The sequence below is a fragment of the Cervus canadensis genome, chromosome 27 (assembly GCF_019320065.1).
Source record: "Cervus canadensis isolate Bull #8, Minnesota chromosome 27, ASM1932006v1, whole genome shotgun sequence".
Lineage (NCBI taxonomy): Eukaryota > Metazoa > Chordata > Mammalia > Artiodactyla > Cervidae > Cervus > Cervus canadensis.
This window is the reverse complement of record NC_057412.1, coordinates 13,827,742-13,847,675: the sequence shown is the minus strand read 5'-3', so window position 1 is coordinate 13,847,675 and position 19,934 is coordinate 13,827,742. Positions and strand designations below refer to the sequence as shown.

The following is a 19,934-nucleotide window of genomic DNA, read 5'->3' as shown; positions in this document are numbered from 1 at the left end:
CTTTTGAGGTAAAAAGAGTAATTATCAATGCAATCAGCCAAATAGCATGAAAGACAAGCTGTTTTTCATACTTTTCTGTTTGTCTGTGTTTTCTTGTATCTCATAATGTGATTAATTTTTGTTTCAAATACGCTAAAGGCTAAAACAATTGATTTAAACATTTTTATTGTCCTGAGCAATATTTCTCATTACAATTGCTTATTTTACTATTATAGAAAGATCTTTTTTTTTAGATCTTTACTCAAAAATAAAATTAGATATGTAAAAATTCCAGATCATACCCTAATAAACCAAGTTAAAAATTTCATTAGAATATATACACACTTATGCTAAAATTTTATTTAAAATGTTTTGATTTTACACAACTATCTATTTCTTCCTAGAACAAGTAAAAACCTTTCTGCTATAATATAATGTCCACAGAGACAAACTTAATTATTTCTAGCAACTTTCTTTTTCTGAAGAAAAAAAATAAACACATATTTCTGATTTTTCAGAAGCTCTTGGGAAACTCCCAAAAATGTTTTTGCATATAATAGATATCCTAAAATACTTATCATGTTTTTATCTATATTTGAAGCTCTATTCTGAGAAATCAAAATCACTTTCATAGATTTGTTCATTTGGTGAATTAGAATTGTAGGTGACTGAAAAACTATGTGGTTGCTTATTTAATTAAACTGACAGTATATTTTTTTAATAAACATAAAAGGTTACAAAAATGCTGTCTTGATTAAATTTTGTTACCTATGGTGTTTTTCATACAGGCTGTAGTTTACAATGGGTTCTTGCTTTTATATACTTTTAAATTAATTAAAAAACTAATATTATTATAAAACTCAATTATGTATAATATAAATCTGTTCATAATAGTATAGTATAGATATTTTATATTTATTGGTATATCCATTGACTAAACTAATAATTACTAATGCTTAAAATATGCTAGAGTAAAAAGAAAAAGAGTACATACAATTTTTAGGTCAAAAAAAGTACTGTCTAAAAGGATAAATTCATACAAATAAACTATTATTTTAGGAGAAGCTATACATTTTTTGGTTTTATTTACTATGATTCAAATGCTCTTAAATATATCACATAGGCTTTATTTCTAATCATAATTTGAATTGCTTTATTTATTCTGTCTGGCTCAAGTTGCTTTGCTCTATTATGTAAAAAATTATTATGTTTTAATAATAGTTTGCATCTCTTTAAGTAAAGATTTTTCTAATTAAGTACCCATTAAAGATATAAAATGTATAAACATAAACATAAACAGTAGTTAAGCAGAAAGAAATTGTGATCTTTGTGATCTAAGTCCTATTAAATAATACTGTGGTTGTTTGCAAGTTATAAATATATGACAACTTGTTACCAATTTTCAGTTTTCAATTAAGAGACTTAAAGGGGTGTAGAAAAGGATTATTTAATTCCCAACTTTTCAGCACTTCAGTTAAAAGGGGATAAATACAAGGTTAAATGGTGATAATAATAAGACATAATGTGATGTAATTGCAGCTAAATTTGCTAATTATATAACATACTTAAAAATAATGAATGGCATGTCATATGCACCATTTTAACCATTATCATCATCATTATTTCAATGCTGTGTTTCTTAGAATGGTGATGATGATGATGATGGCAACAATATTGTTTCTCTTCTTTGTTTTCTATTTTTGTGACCCAGCTATTTCATTATGTATCAAATGAGCAGCATTCTAGAATTCATGACCAAGGTGGTTAAGATATAATAGCAGAAATGTTTTCATTTGCTTTTAGTTTTTTTTAAAGTCAAGAGTTTGATAGACCTGGTGAGTTTAAGAAGTGAATTACATTTTGGAGCTATCTTTAAACACATATAAAATCAAAAAACTAGTCATCAAAGTAAGTCACCTGATAAAGAGTTTGCATTTAACTTGATAGTATTCTTTTCAATTCTAGTAATGTTGACAAACTTTAAAGTTGTTTGACATAAATAAACACAAATTACATAAGTTACAGGATGTGCTAATGCTAAATCAGATGCTGAGGAAATTAGTATCATTGTTATTTGTAAGCAACTTTAACACTGCTATCTCTGTATGACCAGTCTTTGTTCCTTTGATCACTTAGAAATTCTATGAGATTCACTTAAGCTTCTATCCTAAATTTATATGTGAAATTGTGCATAATAATAATAATATAATCTAAAATGGTGTCGCCTTTTCTGGAGATTTCAATTATATAAAGTAGCAGTAGGGAACAGACTTGCCACAGGTAGTAGAATACTTATTAATATTTGTATGTATATTTAAGGAGGAGACAGATTTGGACAAGAGAAAGAACGGCATTAGTAGAAAGAGGATTAATTCATAGTATGATCAAATTTTTCTTATGTTCAATCACTGTTGTTGTTTATTGCTCAGTTGTGTCCAGGTCCTTTGACACAACAGTCAAGTTAGAACACAGCATGTGCTAAAAAGTCACGGGTGTCTTAATATAAATGATGCTTATGACTCTAGAGTATAAAATATGCTGAGATTTATGCATAACTTGACTGCTCAGATTTAGCACAGCAAATCCACACCCACTGCTATGGTTAGTTGCAATAAGCACACATCTAATTCAGTATTCCATGGAGCCATTAGAATTCCCATGATACCATGAATTGAATCCAGTTAATTGCCATAGCTGATTCTGCATTGAGTGAACATACAGTAGAACCAGATATATGAAATTATTAATTGAATTATCCTCAACATGTGCCAAAGGATATATTAGTTTTTATTCCCTTGGTAGTTTTCCTCAGCATAAATCAAATGAGAAAATTCAATACCTTGAAAGAAAGAGTCAAGGTATTTTACATTATTCTTTAAAATGTGCAGTTAATTCTTAGCTTATTTAAAGGGCTGATTTCTTCACAAAATAGGCAATAAGAATCTGTGAAAAGCAATGTATTACTGTAGACTTAAAGGATTGAAGTACTAAGTTCTGTGATTTTAGGAAAGTCAAGCAAACATCTTCTTCCTTTGTTAAATGGAGCACTACTGTCTAAAAATACATACTTGTCCTGGGTTTTAATTAATCAATTAACTATTACTTACTGAGCACCTACTGAGTGTCAGATATAAACTCAGGTGCTGTGCAGCAAAAAGCAACATCATCTTTGCTGTCATGGAACTTACATTTTAATTAGGTAGGATGAAGGCATGCAACTGCATTGAGATGGAATATATAAGAAAGTGATTAGACAGATGGGACTGATAGTACAAAAAGCTGAAAGAGCTATGGATGGTCAGAGTTTAAGGGATACAGTTAACTTGATGGATACAAGGTCACAGAAGTAGGTGCAGGCCAGCTAACGTTGAACTTTGTACATCATCAAGAAGTTTTTGACATAAGAAGTATGATGAGAATTTTTGGAAAGGCTTAAGCGGCATAGTAACATTATCTTGAAATAGAAGCTAGTAGATTGGTAAGCCAGTTGGAACAGGGCTTCTCAAATTCACTAGGTAATGAATATGACCTTGACCTGGGATAAAATAGTGGCAAATGATATCTTTATATACTGTGATTTATGGTGAGGAAAGCTTTTGATATAGAATATTCTATTACACAATAAAATTGTTGTTGCTAGTATGTGTGGTTCTTAAAATCTAATATTCATGATATAAAATTTTCTAATTTTAATTTAATTTAATTTAATATTTTATTTAATATTTTAAGAACTACACATACTAGCAACAAGTTTTGTTGTTTTACAAGGACAATACATATTATGCTAACAATATGATTTTAAAAGACTTAATTTGTTTTTCATTGTTTGTAAAGCTTACCCTAATAAGCTTTTTATTCACAAAATGGAGAGTATTACATATAGGAGAGTATTACATATAGTGAGGTTGTATAGTGAGTTGCCCTATTTAATCATGAAGTGAAAGTGAAAGTTGCTCAGTCATGTCCAACTCTTTGCAACCGCATGGACTATAGAGTCCATGGAATTTTCCAGGCCAGAATACTGGAGTGGGTAGCCTTTCCCTTCTCCAATCCAGGAGTTGAACTGGGGTCACCTGCATTGCAGGCGAATTTTTTACCAGCTGAGCTATGGGAGGCTCAATTAATCATGAGCCTCTCAAAATTCAAGACAAAGCTTTTTATATTTCAGTTCTCATAATCTGGGTTGTGTTTTGTGATCAGCTCTGGCTTTCTCAAGAGCAAGCAGAATTCAAGAATCCAGCTAGCACTCAGCAAGAAGTGAGACTAAAATCAGGTCACAGGTACCAATCACCAAAAAAAACGTGTTCAGGAAAAAAAAAAAAAAAAATGACTTCAGACACTGAGGGGAAATGACAGAGAAAGTGAAATTCTTGGTTTAAGCAAGTAATTGTCAGGTACAGTGATGACTGTATTGTGTGTTCAGCTAATACTGGAGTGGGTAGCCTTTTCATTCTCCAGAGTATCTTTCATACCCAGGTCTGGGTTCCAGGAATGGAACCCAGGTCTCCTGCACTGCAGGCGGATTCTTTACCAGCTGAACCACAAGGGAAGCCAATAAGGGGAGAGAGAGGTGAAGGAGACGAATATAAAGGGAAAGAAAGCAAAGGAGAGGAGAGTAAAGGAAAGGGAAAGAAAGGAATAAAAAGACAGGGCAGTCATCAAAACAGATGTAACTCAACATCAGTCTGAGGCAGTCCTAAAAGTTGCTTTGATGCCTCCTGTTATGCCTAGAATATGAGTTTTCTGATTCCAACTTTGAGGAAGTAACAAATTCAGATCCTGGCAAGTTTTGCAGTTTCATCTTAGGCTGGCAAATTTAAATCAGAGATTCAGTCAAGGTAATAGACGACAGAGGATGAGATGGTTGAATGGCATCACTGATGGACATGAATTTGAGCAAGCTCCGGGAGTTGATGATGGACAGGGAAACCTGGCATGCTGCAGTCCATGGGGTCTCAAAGAGACGTGACCAAGCAACTGAACTTAATGGATATAAGTACTGTTGAAATACTCTGATCTATACAGGTACCATTTAATTAAATCCAAATAATGTCTACTTATATCTTTTCATTGTGATAATAGCTAGGAGAAGATAGTTCCTTGATTTTTTAAAAATCTGTATTCCTTTTACATCCAGTTTTAAAAATCTCCTTCTTACAGTCTATGAAGTAATATGTAGATTTTTATTAATCATGTAAACATATAGTAGAAGATATGAAAGCATAAAGATAATCTATTTTTCAATATCATTGCCGTTGCCACCTAGGACCTCTTGTATTATTTTTTTCTTGTGAATTCTGTGATTTTTAAGATATTAAATCTTAAAAAAAAGATATTATTAAAATCATATTTATGAAAGCAGGATTAGTCTTCATTTTCATTATATATTCATGAATATGTATTTATATTCAATGTGGTCTGTCTATATAATGTATGTATGTGAGTACATGTATATATAAATATATGTATAATATGTATATATTAAACTACCAGAGGTTTTTAAAAACAAAAATAGTTTACATAACCAAGTGAAGTCGCTCAGTCGTGTCTGATTCTGCTGCCCCATGGACTGTAGTCTACTAGGCTTCTCTGTCCATGGGATTTCCCAGGCAAGAATACTGGAGTGGGTTGCCAAAACCTTCTGCAGGGGACCTTCCCAAATCAAACCCACGTCTCCCACGTTAAAGGCAGGTGTTTACCATCTAAGCCACGAGGGAAGAGGTTTATAAAACTCTAGCCAAAAGCAAATGAGAGCTTTTATATGGTTCGCTGTCAAAGGTAGTATTTACCAATATGTGTTAAATATTAAAACTCTCCTCTACATTTTAAAAATTTGTCCTAGGTTCATGTTTTCTGCCTTTATGGACTCTTAAAGATTAAGGAAACCAGTTCAATTCAGTAATTCTATAAATAAATCAACAAAAGAAAGGAAAGAATACCTACAGTCCAAATTAATAAACAGAAAATGAAGGTTACATCTTTGCTATCTGGCAGAATTGGAACCTCAATTCAAAGGCAAGCCTGAAGCTATTTCCAGTACAGTTGTTGTTTTTCAGTCATTCAGTTGTCGGACCCTTTGAGCCCCATGAACGGCAGCATGCCAGGCTTCCCTGTTCTTCACTGTCTCCCAGAGTTTGCCGAAACTCATGTCCATCGAGTCAGATGCCATCCCACCATCTCACCCTCTGTTGCTCCCTCCTCCTCCTGCCCTCAGTCTCTCCCGGCAACAGGGTCTTTTCCAAAGATTCTGCAGTTCACGTCGGGTAGCCAAAGTATTGGAGCTTCAGCTTCAGCATCATTCCTTCAAATAATATTGAGTGTTGATTTCCTTTAGGATTGACTGGTTTGATCTCTTTGCTATCCAAGGGACTCTCAGAAGTCTTCTCCAGCATCATAGTTCAAAAGCATCAGTTCTTTGGTGCTCAGCCTTCTTTACTGCTCAACACTCACATCCATACATAACTACTGGAAAAACCATAGCTTTGGCTATACAGACCTTTATTTGTAAAGTGATGTCTCTGCTTTTTAATACACTGTCTAGGTTTGTCACAGCTTTTCTTCCAAGGAGCAAGTGTTTTTTTAATTTCATGGCTGCAGTCACTGTCTGCACTGATTTTAGAGCCCAGAAAAAGTGTCACTGTTTTGATTGTTTCCCCACCTACCTACCATGAAGTGATGGGGCTGGATGTGATGATCTTAGGTTTTTTTGAATGTTGAGCTTTAAGCCAGCTTTTTCACTTTCTTTTCAGCTTCAACAGGAGTCACTTTAGTTCCTCTTCACTTTCTGCTGTAAGGGGGTTGTCATCTGCATATCTGAGTTTATTGGCATTTCTCCCACCAATCTTGATTCCAGATTGTGCTTCCTCCAGCCCAGCATTTTGCATGATGTACTTTGCATATAAGTTAAATAAGCAGGGGGACAACATGCAGTCTTGACACACTCCTTTTTCAATTTTGAACCAGTCCATTTTTCCATGTCCAGTTCTAACTGTTGCTTATTGACCTGTATACAGGTTTCTCGGGAAGCAGATAAGGTAGTCTGGTATTCCTATCTCTTTAAGAATTTTCCAGTTTATTTTAGTTCACATAGAGGCTTTCATGTAGTCAATGAAGCAGAAATAGATGTTTTTCTGTAATTCTCTTGCTTTTTCTGTGATCTAATGCATACTGGCAATTTGATCTCTTTAATTCCTCTGCCTTTTCTAAATTCAGCTTATATATCTGAAAGTTCTCGGTTCACATACTGTTGAAGCCTAGCTTAAAGGATTCTAGTACAATATTTTGCTTGTAAACAACCACCACAAAATTCTGTGTTCCAGTGTAAATAGTTCATCCACTATTGTGTGTATGTATGTCCAGATTCTTTTTGAAAAACCTTTGACAAGCACTATGCTCTATGAACTTGATATGCTTGCAAATATTGGATGTTAAAGTTCATCTTCTTTGGGGAAGCTTTCCATGTGAATCCCCTGCACTTCGTAACTGGGGTCATTGTTAATACCTTTTGACATAGTAACCTTACCTATTCCACTTCCGCTGAACTGTGTTTTGCCTTGCGGTATTTTGTTGTTCAGTCGCTAAGCCTTGCAGTAGAGTTATTTCTTTTTGTATCTGCCTGAGCCACTAGAAAGGATTCCCTGTTGGCAGGAATTCCCCCCATTTAAAAATTGCTTAGCATAAAGCAGACACACAGTAATAATTCTGTATAATTAGTGTAGTGGCTACCCTTCCCTGAGGTGAACATTCAGAATCTTTAAGAGGAAGCCTTAGGCATCTGATTCCTTTCCACAACAAGCTCAAAATAGGATCTAGAGGAATAGCCAGGGGACAAAACTTTTCTACCTAAACAACTATCTCCAACATTTGCTAATGGCTTAGTATCAGTAGACACAAACTGTTAAATTATTTTGACTAGAGATGTGCAATCAATTCAAAATTAATATTTAGAAAAATTTTAATGTTTCTCTTTGCAAGGTACCTGAACATGGCATTGTTTGAAATGAATGATAGCTAAAATATCATAACTTATGTATGATGGTTTTATTAACAAAATCCCCTTAGTCTTCATTATATTCTAGAATACTTTTTATTAGAGGCAGTATATATTCAGGAAAAATACATATGAAATATAACATGATATCTATAAACCGTGATTATCAGGTTCAAATATGAAGACACATACTCAAATTGGCAACCCCCAGTACATGTTAGAAAAAGCAATGATGGAAGCAATATATTTTCATATCATAATGTTTCAGCAATTATTTGGAAACATAACAAGTGAGTTAATTTATCAATATGATAATAGGGAGTTGAATATTAAGCTCTGTTTGGGAAATTCCTCTGAATTTTTCTGATGTAAAAAATTATATAGTAAATACATTTTAAAGGAAAATAAAATTAAGAAGTGTTTAAAGAGGCGATTGTATTTTAAGATATTAGTAAATATTCCCATTTAGGGATTAAATTTGTTCTTTATTGAGATGTCTGCTGGTAACTTCCACTTACTTTGGACTTTTTTTTTTTTTTAATGCAAGAACTAACGTGTCAAGATTAGAGCAAAGTACTGTGAGCTGGCCTTCCAGGTGGCACTAGTGGTGAAGAATCTGCCTGCTAATGTAGGAGACATAAGAGACTCCATTCGATACCTAGGTTGGAAGATCCATTGAGGGAGGACATGGAATTCCATTCCAGTATTCTTATATAGAGAGTTCTATGGACAGAGGAGCCTGGCAGGTTACAGTCCGTAGGGTTGCATAGCGCTGGTTATGACTGAAGCCACATAGCACGCACACACTGTGAGTTAGTGTATTCATACATTTCTTAATCACAAGAAAGCTAGACATCACTATTTTATTTTTTTTATAATTTTTATTTTTTAATATTTATTCATTGTACTTTACAACATTGTATTGGTTTTGCCATACATTGACTTGAATCCACCATGGGTGTACATGTGTTCCCCATCCTGAACCCCCCTCCCACCTCCCTCCCCATCCCATCCCTCTGGGTCATCCCAGTGCACCAGCCCCGAGCACCCTGTCTCATGCATCAAACCTGGACTGGTGATTCATTTCACATATGATAATTTACATGTTTCAATGCCATTCTCCCATATCATCCCACCCTCACCTTCTCCCACAGAGTCCAAAAGACTGTTCAGTACATCTGTGTCTCTTTTGCTGTCTCACATACAGGGATATCATTACCATCTTTCTAAATTCCATATATATGTGTTAATATACTGTATTGGTGTTTTTCTTTCTGGCTTACTTCACTCTGTATAACAGGCTCCAGTTTCATCCACCTCATTAGAACTGATTCAAATGTATTCTTTTTAATGGCTGAGTAATATTCCATTGTGTATATGTACCACAGCTTTCTCATCCATTCATCTGCCGACGGACATCTAGGTTGCTTACATATCCTGGCTATTATAAACAGTTCTGTGATGAACACTGGGGTACGTGTGTCTCTTTCAATTCTGGTTTCCTCAGTGTGTATGCCCAGCAGTGGGATTTCTGGGTCATATGGCAATTCTATTTCCAGTTTTTTAAGGAATCTCCACACTGTTCTCCAAAAAAATTGGGCCAAAGAACTAAACAGACATTTCTCCAAAGGAGACATGCAGATGGCTAACAAACACATGAAAAGATTCTCAATATCACTCATTATCAGAGAAATGCAAATCAAAACCACAATGAGGTACCATTACACGCCAATCAGTAATGGATGCTATCCAAAATAATTGCTATCCAAGCAATAAATGCTGGATAGGGTGTGGAGAAAAGGGAACCCTCTTACACTGTTGGTGGGAATGCAAACTAGTACAGCCACTATGGAGAACAGTGTGGAGATTCCTTTAAAAACTGGAAATAGCACTATTTTAAAATTACCTTTGAAATAAACACCTGTATATAAGAAGTAGCCAAATTAATTTTATGAACTATAAATTGTTATTGTTGTCCAGTCGCAAAGATTTGTCGAAATCTTGCAACCCCATGAATTTCAGTACACCAGGTTTCCTGTTGTTCACAGTCTCTGGAGTTTGCTCAAACTCATGTCCATCGAGTTGGTGACGCCATCCAACCATCTCATCCTCTGTCATCCCCTTCTCCTCCTGCCTTCAATCTTTTCTAGTATCATGGTCTTTTCTAATGAGTAGACTCTTTGCATCAGGTGGGCAAAGTATTGGGGCTTCAGCTTCAGCATCAGTCCTTCCAATGAATATTCAGGACTTATTCCCTTTACGCACCACAATTCAAAAAAGCATTAATTGTTCAGCACTCAGCTTTCTTTATGGTCCTACTCTCACATTCATTCATGACTACTGGAAAAACCATAGCTTTGACTATATAGACCTTTGTTGGCAAAGAGATGTCTCTGCTTTTTAATAAATTGTCTAGGTTTGTCAGAGCTTTCCTTCCAGGGAGCAAGAGGCTTTTAATTTCATGGCTAGAGTTACTGTCCACAGTGATTTTGGAGCCCAAGAATATAATATCTGTCACTGTTTCAACTTTTCCCCATCTGTTTGCCATGAAGTGATGGGACCGGATGCTATGATCTTAGGTTTTTGAATGTTGAGTTCTATGTCAACTTTTTCAGTCTCCTCTTTCACACTCATCAAGAGGCTCTTTAGTTCCTTTTAATTTCTTTCATTGGACTGGTATTATCTGCATATCTGAGGCTGTTGATATTTCTCAGATTAATTTCCTGAGTTTTTAATCTAAGAACTATTTATTCAAGAGTAGGTTGCTAAAACAGTCTAGCCTAAAATCCATAGTGGGGAAATGACTGGAATTCCCCTGAATATATTTCTTCTTACATGTTAGCTTCCTGTCCATCAGTGTGGAAATTGGAAAAGTGCTCATTTTAATAATCTCACATTCTTAGCACTACCTAAAAATAAGTGAGGGTACTAATGTGCCATGATTTTCACTAAAATCATTCTGATCTGAATTACATATTTATTTTATTGCTTAAATACATATAAAGGACATAAAATAATGCTTCCTTGGTTATTACTTGGTATTATTACTTCAAACATGAGTGCCAATGTTGAATAACATTGTTAATGATCTATAGAAACTAATATTGATAATATATTCATCATTGGTAATATAATAATTGGCATAGAAATGTAGTTTTATGAAAGGAATATAAAAAGTCAAAGGTTGTGGTCTGGGCTTCCCTGGTAGCTCAGATAGTAAAGCGTCTGCCTGCAATGTAGGAGACCCAGGTTCGATTCCTTGGTCAGGAAGATCCCCCAGAGAAGGAAATGACAACCCATTCCAGTATTCTAGCCTGGAAAATACCATGGAAGTATGAGTCTGGTGGGCTGCAGTCGATGGGATCACACAGAGTCGGACATGACTAAAGTGACTGAGCACACATGCAAAGATTGTGGTCTTGACTCTGCCATCATGCTCCCCAGTACCCCAGAACATGGTTTCTCATATATAGAATAAATATTTATAGATGATACCTGTGTTCCTTTCCAGATATTAGATTCTATAAGATCTGTCCAGTTCTGCAGAATTTATAGTGATCCTGTGCACAAAAGTATTGCAAGTTTAGCTTGGTTCACATTTAGATACTATGCATACGAGCATCTCTTCTTCTTGCAGTGACAGCTTGGTGAATTCACAAAGTTGGGTATAAATCTTCCATCTTTCCCTGTCTGAATGTCTGGCTGGGTATACTTTTTGCATGTGATTCATTTAAAAAATAATTATAATTCTAACACTTTACGTGTACAAAATTACAGAAAACAAATCAATGGTACTTAATCATGGTCACATTTGCTTCAGATCTGTCTTTGTCATCTCTTCTTAAAAAGAAGAAAGAAAGCAGTTATTTTTTTTAAATTACCTTTCTTGGGAGTATGCTTTCTTTTGTCAAAGATAAATTATTCTGACACTTGCTAGAAATTGTAAGGAAAACTTTATTCAAAACTGTTGCAATAGGGGTCAAGACAGTTGCGATGAAGGAGGAAGATTAAACAGAACTCTGAGTACAAGGACAAGTAGGAATTTATAGCCAATGAAGCAGAGTGACAGGAGTCAATGGATCAAAAATTATTAAGAAGAACTTGATTAAATTTCAAGGAGAATGCAATTCTTACTAAACTGGCCTAATAGGGTTCTTCTAAAAGCAGGCTATGGACATATACATTAAGGAACTTGACCAGATATTGAAAATAATCAGCTATCATGGGTAGAAGGAGTCTCACTAAACTGACTTAACAGCATTCCCTTTTAAAGGTAAATCAGAGACAGACCTAAGGACAAAGACCATATAAAAAGTAGGTCCTATGGAAATCTGACTAAAGCTTTATCAAGGAGGGCATTTTTGCCACTTCCCTTGATTCTCAGTGAAAGAAAATCTTTACCTTCCTATCCAGTGAATGACATATTTCAATTTGTTACTATTCAGGTTTCTCTTATTTTTCTTCTCAACTCTGCTCAAGTGAAAAATATATTCTTCTGATAAAGTATTTCTATTCATTATAGCTTATAAATATTTTAATTCAAAAGTTAATATGATTGAGGGGACATACAGTGCCTTAAGAGATGCTTCCAGAATTTTACATTTCATGTAGTCATGAATTAACACAACATGCAAAGAATGCAACTTCAAAGTGAAAATTTATCCATGCCTATCTTTTTTCTATCTGTTTATAAATTATCAAGTCTGATCTTTCCACAGTTCCACTCATGGAATATTCCCTTTCCTTCCTCTAATTTTTTTAACTGTCATAAGTTATTTCCTCTGTACAACATTTGAAACCTTTTATGATGTGAAAGCCCTAATTTTCTGAAAATTAAAATCTTTGATTTGATTATCATCATGAGATATGGCTACATATTTAAGCGTAAAGTCGTCAGGTGTTGCCTCAGCCATTCACATCCTTTTTCAGAAAGTCACCCCATACCAACTGCTCAATTTCATTAACATGCCAGTCTTGTGCCAGTGAATACTGCTGCCTTCCTACTGTTTTGACATTTGCATAGCACACAATGTACAGGAATTTAGTTTCTGTTTTATTATAGGTAGGATTTATCAATATTTTCCTGCCTCATACCTCAAATACATTTTTAAATGTGGTTTTTAGCATAGCATATATTTCCTGTAGCACGTTTGCATTCAGCATCAGTAATTCCAAATTAAATTCCCACTGAGATCATCAGGCAAGCAATTAGTGGCAATTGCTTGCTTTTATAGAGTAGTCAAATCATGCCCAAAGTTTATGGCTAAATTATAATAATATAATACACATACACACAGATGCTATATTTTGGACGAAGTAGACTGTAAGTCAGGTGTTAATAGTTACATTAACATGTGTGATTTTCATATTGGCCTACATATACATACAAATATACTATTTATAAACCTCTCCCTAGAATATTGCAATGCCAAAGAGATTATATTTCATATATATTAACCAGTAATAAAATATTTTATAGATAGAGCTAGAGCTAGAGATGGATATAGACTTAGCTTTTGACTTTAAATATAAGGAAGTTTGTCTTCTTTGTCTTCAGTTAACACCCCAAATATGTTCTTAGATTTTTCACTGAATTTTCCCAGGTCATGAAAAAGGTTTTTTTTTTTTTTTTTTCCTTCTTTCCTTCAAAATACCTTCTGTTCAATTTAACTGAACCATTGGGTTAAATTTACTGACAATATCCACTAAATTTGGTATGTGGTTTTTGAGAACCAAGTAAGCATCATACATTTTATAAGCCGTCAGGTATGTGGTTGTGACCAAAACAAATCATTTTATTAAAGTAAAATTGACATAATATTTTATTAGTTTTACTGTACAACATAGTGATTTGTTATTTTTATGCATTAGGACATGATTACCAGGATAAGTCTAGTTATATCCATACAAATTATTAGTAAATTATTGCCTATATTCCTAAGGCCATCCATATATTACACCCCTGATACTTATTCATATTATAACTGGAAGTATGTTCCTTCCTCCTATTTTGCCCATTCCTCCAACCCCCTCCCTGCAACAACTGACAAATTGTTTTCTGTATCTATAAGCCTGTTTCTATTTTTGTCATGTTTGTTCATTTTGTTTCTCAGATTTCACATGTAAGTGAAATTACATGGTATTTGTCTTTCTCTGTCTGACTTAGTTCCCTTAGCACAATATCCTCTAGGTTCATCCAAGTTGTTACAGATGGAAAAATTTCATTCTTTTTTAAGGCTGAGTTTTATATATATAATATATAAACACCATATATTCTTTATCTGTTAAACCCAAAAGATTTAGACCACTTGGTAGAGAAGTAATCATATAGGTCATTCTGTCAGGTCAATTAATTTCTCTTTCTTGGTTCTTGCCTCATTGCAACAAAATATAAAATACTGGACTACAGGTTTTAAAACAACACACAGATTACAGCTCAGTCAGCTCAAACAGACTGAAGACACTTCCAACATACGCGGGCAGGCTTACCCCAAAGGAGTTCTCTTTTCCCTCTTGGCTTCACCCTTTTTATACTTCCAGTCTCCTCCTTATGGTTATGTCCTGTGCAAAATAGGGCTTGTACCCACTACCAATCCATGAAAGGGAAGACAAATGAGCATATGCTCGAGACCGACTGATAAAATTACAAGTTATATAACAGCAGGCTCTGTGGGTTATGTCTTCCCATATTCAGTCTGTTACGTGTTAGTTGCTCAGTCATGTCTGACTCTTTGCGACCCCATGAACAAAGCTAGTGGAGGTGATGGAATTCCGGTTGCGCTATTTCAAATCCTAAAAGATGATGCTGTGAAAGTGCTGCACTCAATATGTTAGCAAATTTGGAAATCTCAGCAGTGGCCACAGGACTGGAAAAGGTCAGTTTTCATTCCAATCCCAAAGAAAGGCCATGCCAAAGAACGTTGAAACTACCGCACAATTGCACTCATCTCACATACTAGTAAGTGATACTTAAAATTCTCCAAGCCAGGCTTCAGCAATATGCGAACCATGAACTTCCAGATGTTCAAGCTGGTTTTAGAAAAGGCAGAGGAACCAGAGATCAAATTGCCAACATCCGCTGGATCATTGAAAAAGCAAGAGACTTCCAGAAAAACATCTATTTCTGCTTTATTGACTATGCCAAAGCCTTTGACTGTGTGGATCCCAATAAACTGTGGAAAGTTCTGAAAGAGATGGGAATACCAGACCACCTGACCTGCCTCTTGTGAAATCTGTTTGTAGGTCAGGAAGCAACAGTTAGAACTAGACATGGAACAACAGACTGGTTCCAAATAGGAAAAGGAGTACATCAAGGCTGTATATTGTCACCCTGCTTATTTAACTTGTATGCAGAGTACATCATGAGAAACCCTGGGCTGGATGAAGCACAAGCTGGAATCTAGATTGCCGGGAGAAATATCAATAACCTCAGATATACAGATGACACCACCCTTATGGCAGAAAGTGAACAAGAACTAAAGAGCCTCTTGATGAAAGTGAAAGAGGACGGTGAAAAAGTTGACTTAAAGCTCAACATTCAGAAAACTAAGATCATGGCATCTGGTCCCATCACTTCATGGCAAATAGATGGGGAAACAGTGGCTTACTTAATTTTGGGGGCTCCAAAATCACTGCAGATGGTGATTGCCACCATGAAATTACAAGACACTTACTCCTTGGAAGGAAAGTTATGACCAACCTAGACAGCATATTAAAAAGCAGAGACATTACCTTGTCAACAAAGGTCTGTCTAGTCAAGGCTATGGTTTTTCCATTGGTCGTGTATGGATGTGAGAGTTGCACTGTAAAGAAAGTTGAGCACTGAAGAATTGATGCTTTCGAATTGTGGTGTTGAAGAAGACTCTTGAGAGTCCCTTGGACTGCAAGGAGATCTAACCAGTCCATCCTAAAGGAGATCAGTCCTGGGTGTTCATTGAAAGGACTGATGTTGAAGCTGAAGCTCCAATACTTTGACCACCAGATGTGAAGAGTTGACTCATGTGAAAAGACCCTGATGCTGGGAAAGATTGAGGGCAGGAGGAGAAGGTGATGACAGAGGATGAGATGTTTGGATGGCATCACCGACTCAATGGACATGAGTTTGTGTAGGCTCCGGGAGTTGGTCTTGGACAGGGATGCGTGGCGTGCTGTGGTTCATGGGGTCACAAAGAGTTGGACAGGACTGAGCGACTGAACTGAACTGAACTGTAGCCCTACAGTCTCCTCTGTCCGTTGGATTCTCCAGGAAGAACACCGGAGTGGGTTGCTGTTCCCTTCTCCAGGGGATCTTTCCAACCCAGGGATCAAACCCACATTGCAGAAATATTCTTTACCATCTGAGCCACCAGGGAAGGCCCACTCAGTCTGTTATAATAAGATGTAGAATTTTACAAACCCTTAATGGGCTCCTTGCTATGAAAGGTTACTTGGAGAAGCCTCTGTGATTAGGCTGCATCCACTGTGTGTCTAGGGTCCAAATGCAGGAGTTGGAGAAGTCTCTGGTTGTTTTGTAGCATATCTGTGAGTTCTCCTGGGTGTGTCTGGGATGGGTTTCAGAGACCAATTTGTATCACCTTCAGCCAGGCCATTCCTCATTGCTCCATGCCTAACTTCCTTCCTAACAATTCCATTTCCTACTACCATGATGAGGGAAAGAATAGGATCTGTGGGAACACAAAGCAGTGAACCTAACCCACAACTGAATGTTGTGGAAAAGCTATGTTAAGTTAGTGTGGAGCTTAGTTTGAAGGCAGCCAGGTAGAGGGAAGGGTAGGCACATTGCAAGTTGAGAGAAAACCACAAGCAGATACGTCTGTAATATTTAGCCAAGTGCCAATAGGAGTCACTATTTATCCAGTCCTCCTTTGAGAGCCATTGAGTTGTTTTGAACTTTATTATTAAAACAATGTGCTAAAAGTCCTTTATATTAACATCTGATAATGCTTATACTTCTTTTCTCTGGAGAGATATTTAAGACTGCACTGCAGAATCTTAAGGCTTTTGTGTTTCTGAGGAATTGTCCCAATTTTTTTCTCTTCAGTAATGTATGATAAAGTCCACATAACCAAAATGTTGCTAGTACTTGATATTATAAATCTGTTCCTGGGTTGAATAGAAATTCAACTGTCCCTGGTTAAAATTACCCCAGATCATCCCATATCTACAACTTAGTACTAGAATAAGCTTGATAGCTCTTATTCCAGAGCCCTCATTCTTAAGAACAGAGTAACACCTTCCTCACAGGTTAGTAAAAATATTCCATAGAATAAAATGTATAAGCTTACTGTCATATAGAAAGTATTCAATAAGAATTTCATACTTCTATATGATATTGGCATTAAAAACAGACAGTAAAACATACATAGAACAAGAATATTTAAATGATTATCTATGCATTTGTACCAGAGATTGTAATTCTTACATGACATATCTGATATATAATCTGTTGACATAACAAAATTGGGAGCAGGTCATTATTAAGTAATTTGAGTAATAAAGCAAAACTTATAATTTGTACAATTTTAAATTAATAACTTATAAGGGATATTAAGTTCTAAATAGTTAATATTAGTAACAAGAATAATCAGTTTAAATACCAGGAACAACAGCAACAACAAATGTATCAGCAGCATTTTAACTAGCACTTAGTTTCAGTTCAGTTCAGTTGCTCAGTCAAATCTGACTCTTTGCAAACCCATGGGCTGCAGCACGCCAGGCTTCCCTGTCCATCACCAACTTCCGGAGCTTACTCAAACTATGTCCATCAAGTCAGTGAAGCCATCCAACCATCTTAGACTCTGTCATCCCCTTCTCCTCCTGCTCTCAATCTTTCCCAGCATCAGGGTCTTCTCCAGTGAGTCAGTTCTTGGCATCAGGTGGTCAAAGTATTGGAGCTTCAGCTTCAATATCAGTCCTTCAAATGAATATTCAGTACTGATTTCCTTTAGAATTAACTGGTTTGATACCCTTGTTGTCCAAGGGACTCTCAAGAGTCTTCTCCAACATCACAGTTCAAAAGCATCAATTCTTTGGTGCTCTGCTTTCTTTATGGTCCAACTGACATCCATCCATTGCTACTGGAAAAAAACATATCTTTGACTATATGAACCTTTGTTGATAAAGTAATGTCTCTGCTTTTTAATATGCTATCTAGGTTTGTCATAGTTTTTCTTCCAAGGAGCAAATATCTTTTAATTTCATGGCTGCAGTTACCATCTGCAGTGATTTTAGAGCCCAGGAAAATAAAGTCTGTCACTGTTTCCATTGTTTCACCATCAATTTACCATGAAGTTATGGGACTGGATGCCATAATCTTAGCACTTATTTTAGGATTATGTTTTTTATGAAAAAATTATAAATATGAATCCTTTCAATTATACAGTCAAGCTATTGAGACTCAGAAAAGTCATAGTTGATTGGCATTTGGCCTCCATCATACTTCTAGAATGGAACAAAACAAAAAACATGTCTATGTAGCATAACTCGGTTTTGCAATTAGCTTTCTACAGTGAAATAATATATATATATTTTCTGTTTTCTCTCACCTATAATTGTAATGATCTGGTGTAGGGGCCTGAAAATTGAAATAGCATTATAAGAGCTAACATTCAAATTAACTATTATTGATTACTTTAAAACATACCTGCTTATTTAATACTGGAAAAGACATTTTAGGAAATATTTGTTGTGACATTGCCATTTCTATTTAAATTTTTTATCTGCTTTAAGTTTTTTATAGGAGAAATTACATAACTAAGCCAAGGCTTAAAAATGACAGAAGACCATAGATTTTATTAAGTTTTATCCTAAACTCTCACTTATAATGTGAGTTGTTCCAGAAATATATTTCGCTAATGTAGGGAACCATTAATTTACTGGATGGAAATGTTTGTCAGATTATTAAAAGCAAACAACTGTGTTAATATTTCATATTTTAATAATTGGCCAACTTTGAATACTTTATATTAAAATGATTTGTTGAACCAGCAAATGATATATTTTCATGAATTCTAATATCACATGTTAAATATATGCAATTAGAATCACGGTGGCTTTTTTTGTAGTCAATAATGATTACTATTGTTTATACTAATTAAATGACTATCTTAAAGGAAAGTCTATAATGTTATATTATATTGCCTTACAGATGCTCCCAAGTTCATATCAAATCAAACAATTTATTATTCTTGGGAAGGAAACCCAATAAATATAAGCTGTGATGTGAAATCGAATCCACCAGCATCAGTCCATTGGAGAAGAGAGAAATTAGTCTTGCCAGCTAAAAACACCACTAATTTAAAGACATATAGTACAGGGAGAAAAATAATATTAGAGGTAAGTCTTCATTTCATATCAACAAATTGTATTATTTTGGCAGTTATCTACTATTTTAGAATATATTTAAATATCCTGATATATAAATTATTATCTATTATTCTATAGTATACATATACCATATTGTATATATTTCATGTTTATTTGCTTAAAGAGAAATTTTATGCATTTGGATCATTGTCAATTAATGGTTAGTGTCCCACTATTTACTAATATGGGCTTACTTATATAGATATATGGCTATATAGCAAACATCATTATTTTTCATGAATTTATATTTGAAAAAAACCAATTGTATTAGGAAAAAGTAGGGAGAAAGAATGAATAGTTTGTCAGTTATTGAGGGCCAAAAGTTCAATTTCAGTGTTGCTACTAGGCATTGAGTTTGTGATTATATCATCCTGCTTCCTAGACTGGCATAAATGCTATCAGCTGGCTACATATTTACATGTTCCTAAATAAACCAGATTTGCTTGTTCATTGCCTCATTTAAGATTGTAGATAATTGTTTTTATACTGCCGAGTGCCTGGCCTTTAAATTGTTTGAATACAATACCTTTTATTTATTAATTGTAGATTATGTTTGTATATCAATTTCCAAAGTTTATCTATGATCATCAGCCCTTCTAAT

The 19,934-nt window shown here is 35.0% G+C and overlaps 1 protein-coding gene across 2 annotated transcripts in view; it reads left to right on the top strand.

Annotated features, from left to right (window-relative positions):
- NCAM2 (neural cell adhesion molecule 2) overlaps positions 1 to 19,934 on the top strand; it is a 523,627-nt gene that overhangs the window by 407,262 nt on the left and 96,431 nt on the right. For both annotated transcript variants that reach the window (XM_043448692.1, XM_043448693.1), the window contains exon 10: positions 19,116 to 19,303. In XM_043448692.1, coding sequence (XP_043304627.1) covers positions 19,116 to 19,303 — 188 coding nt within the window. The remainder of the gene's footprint in view (positions 1 to 19,115; positions 19,304 to 19,934) is intronic.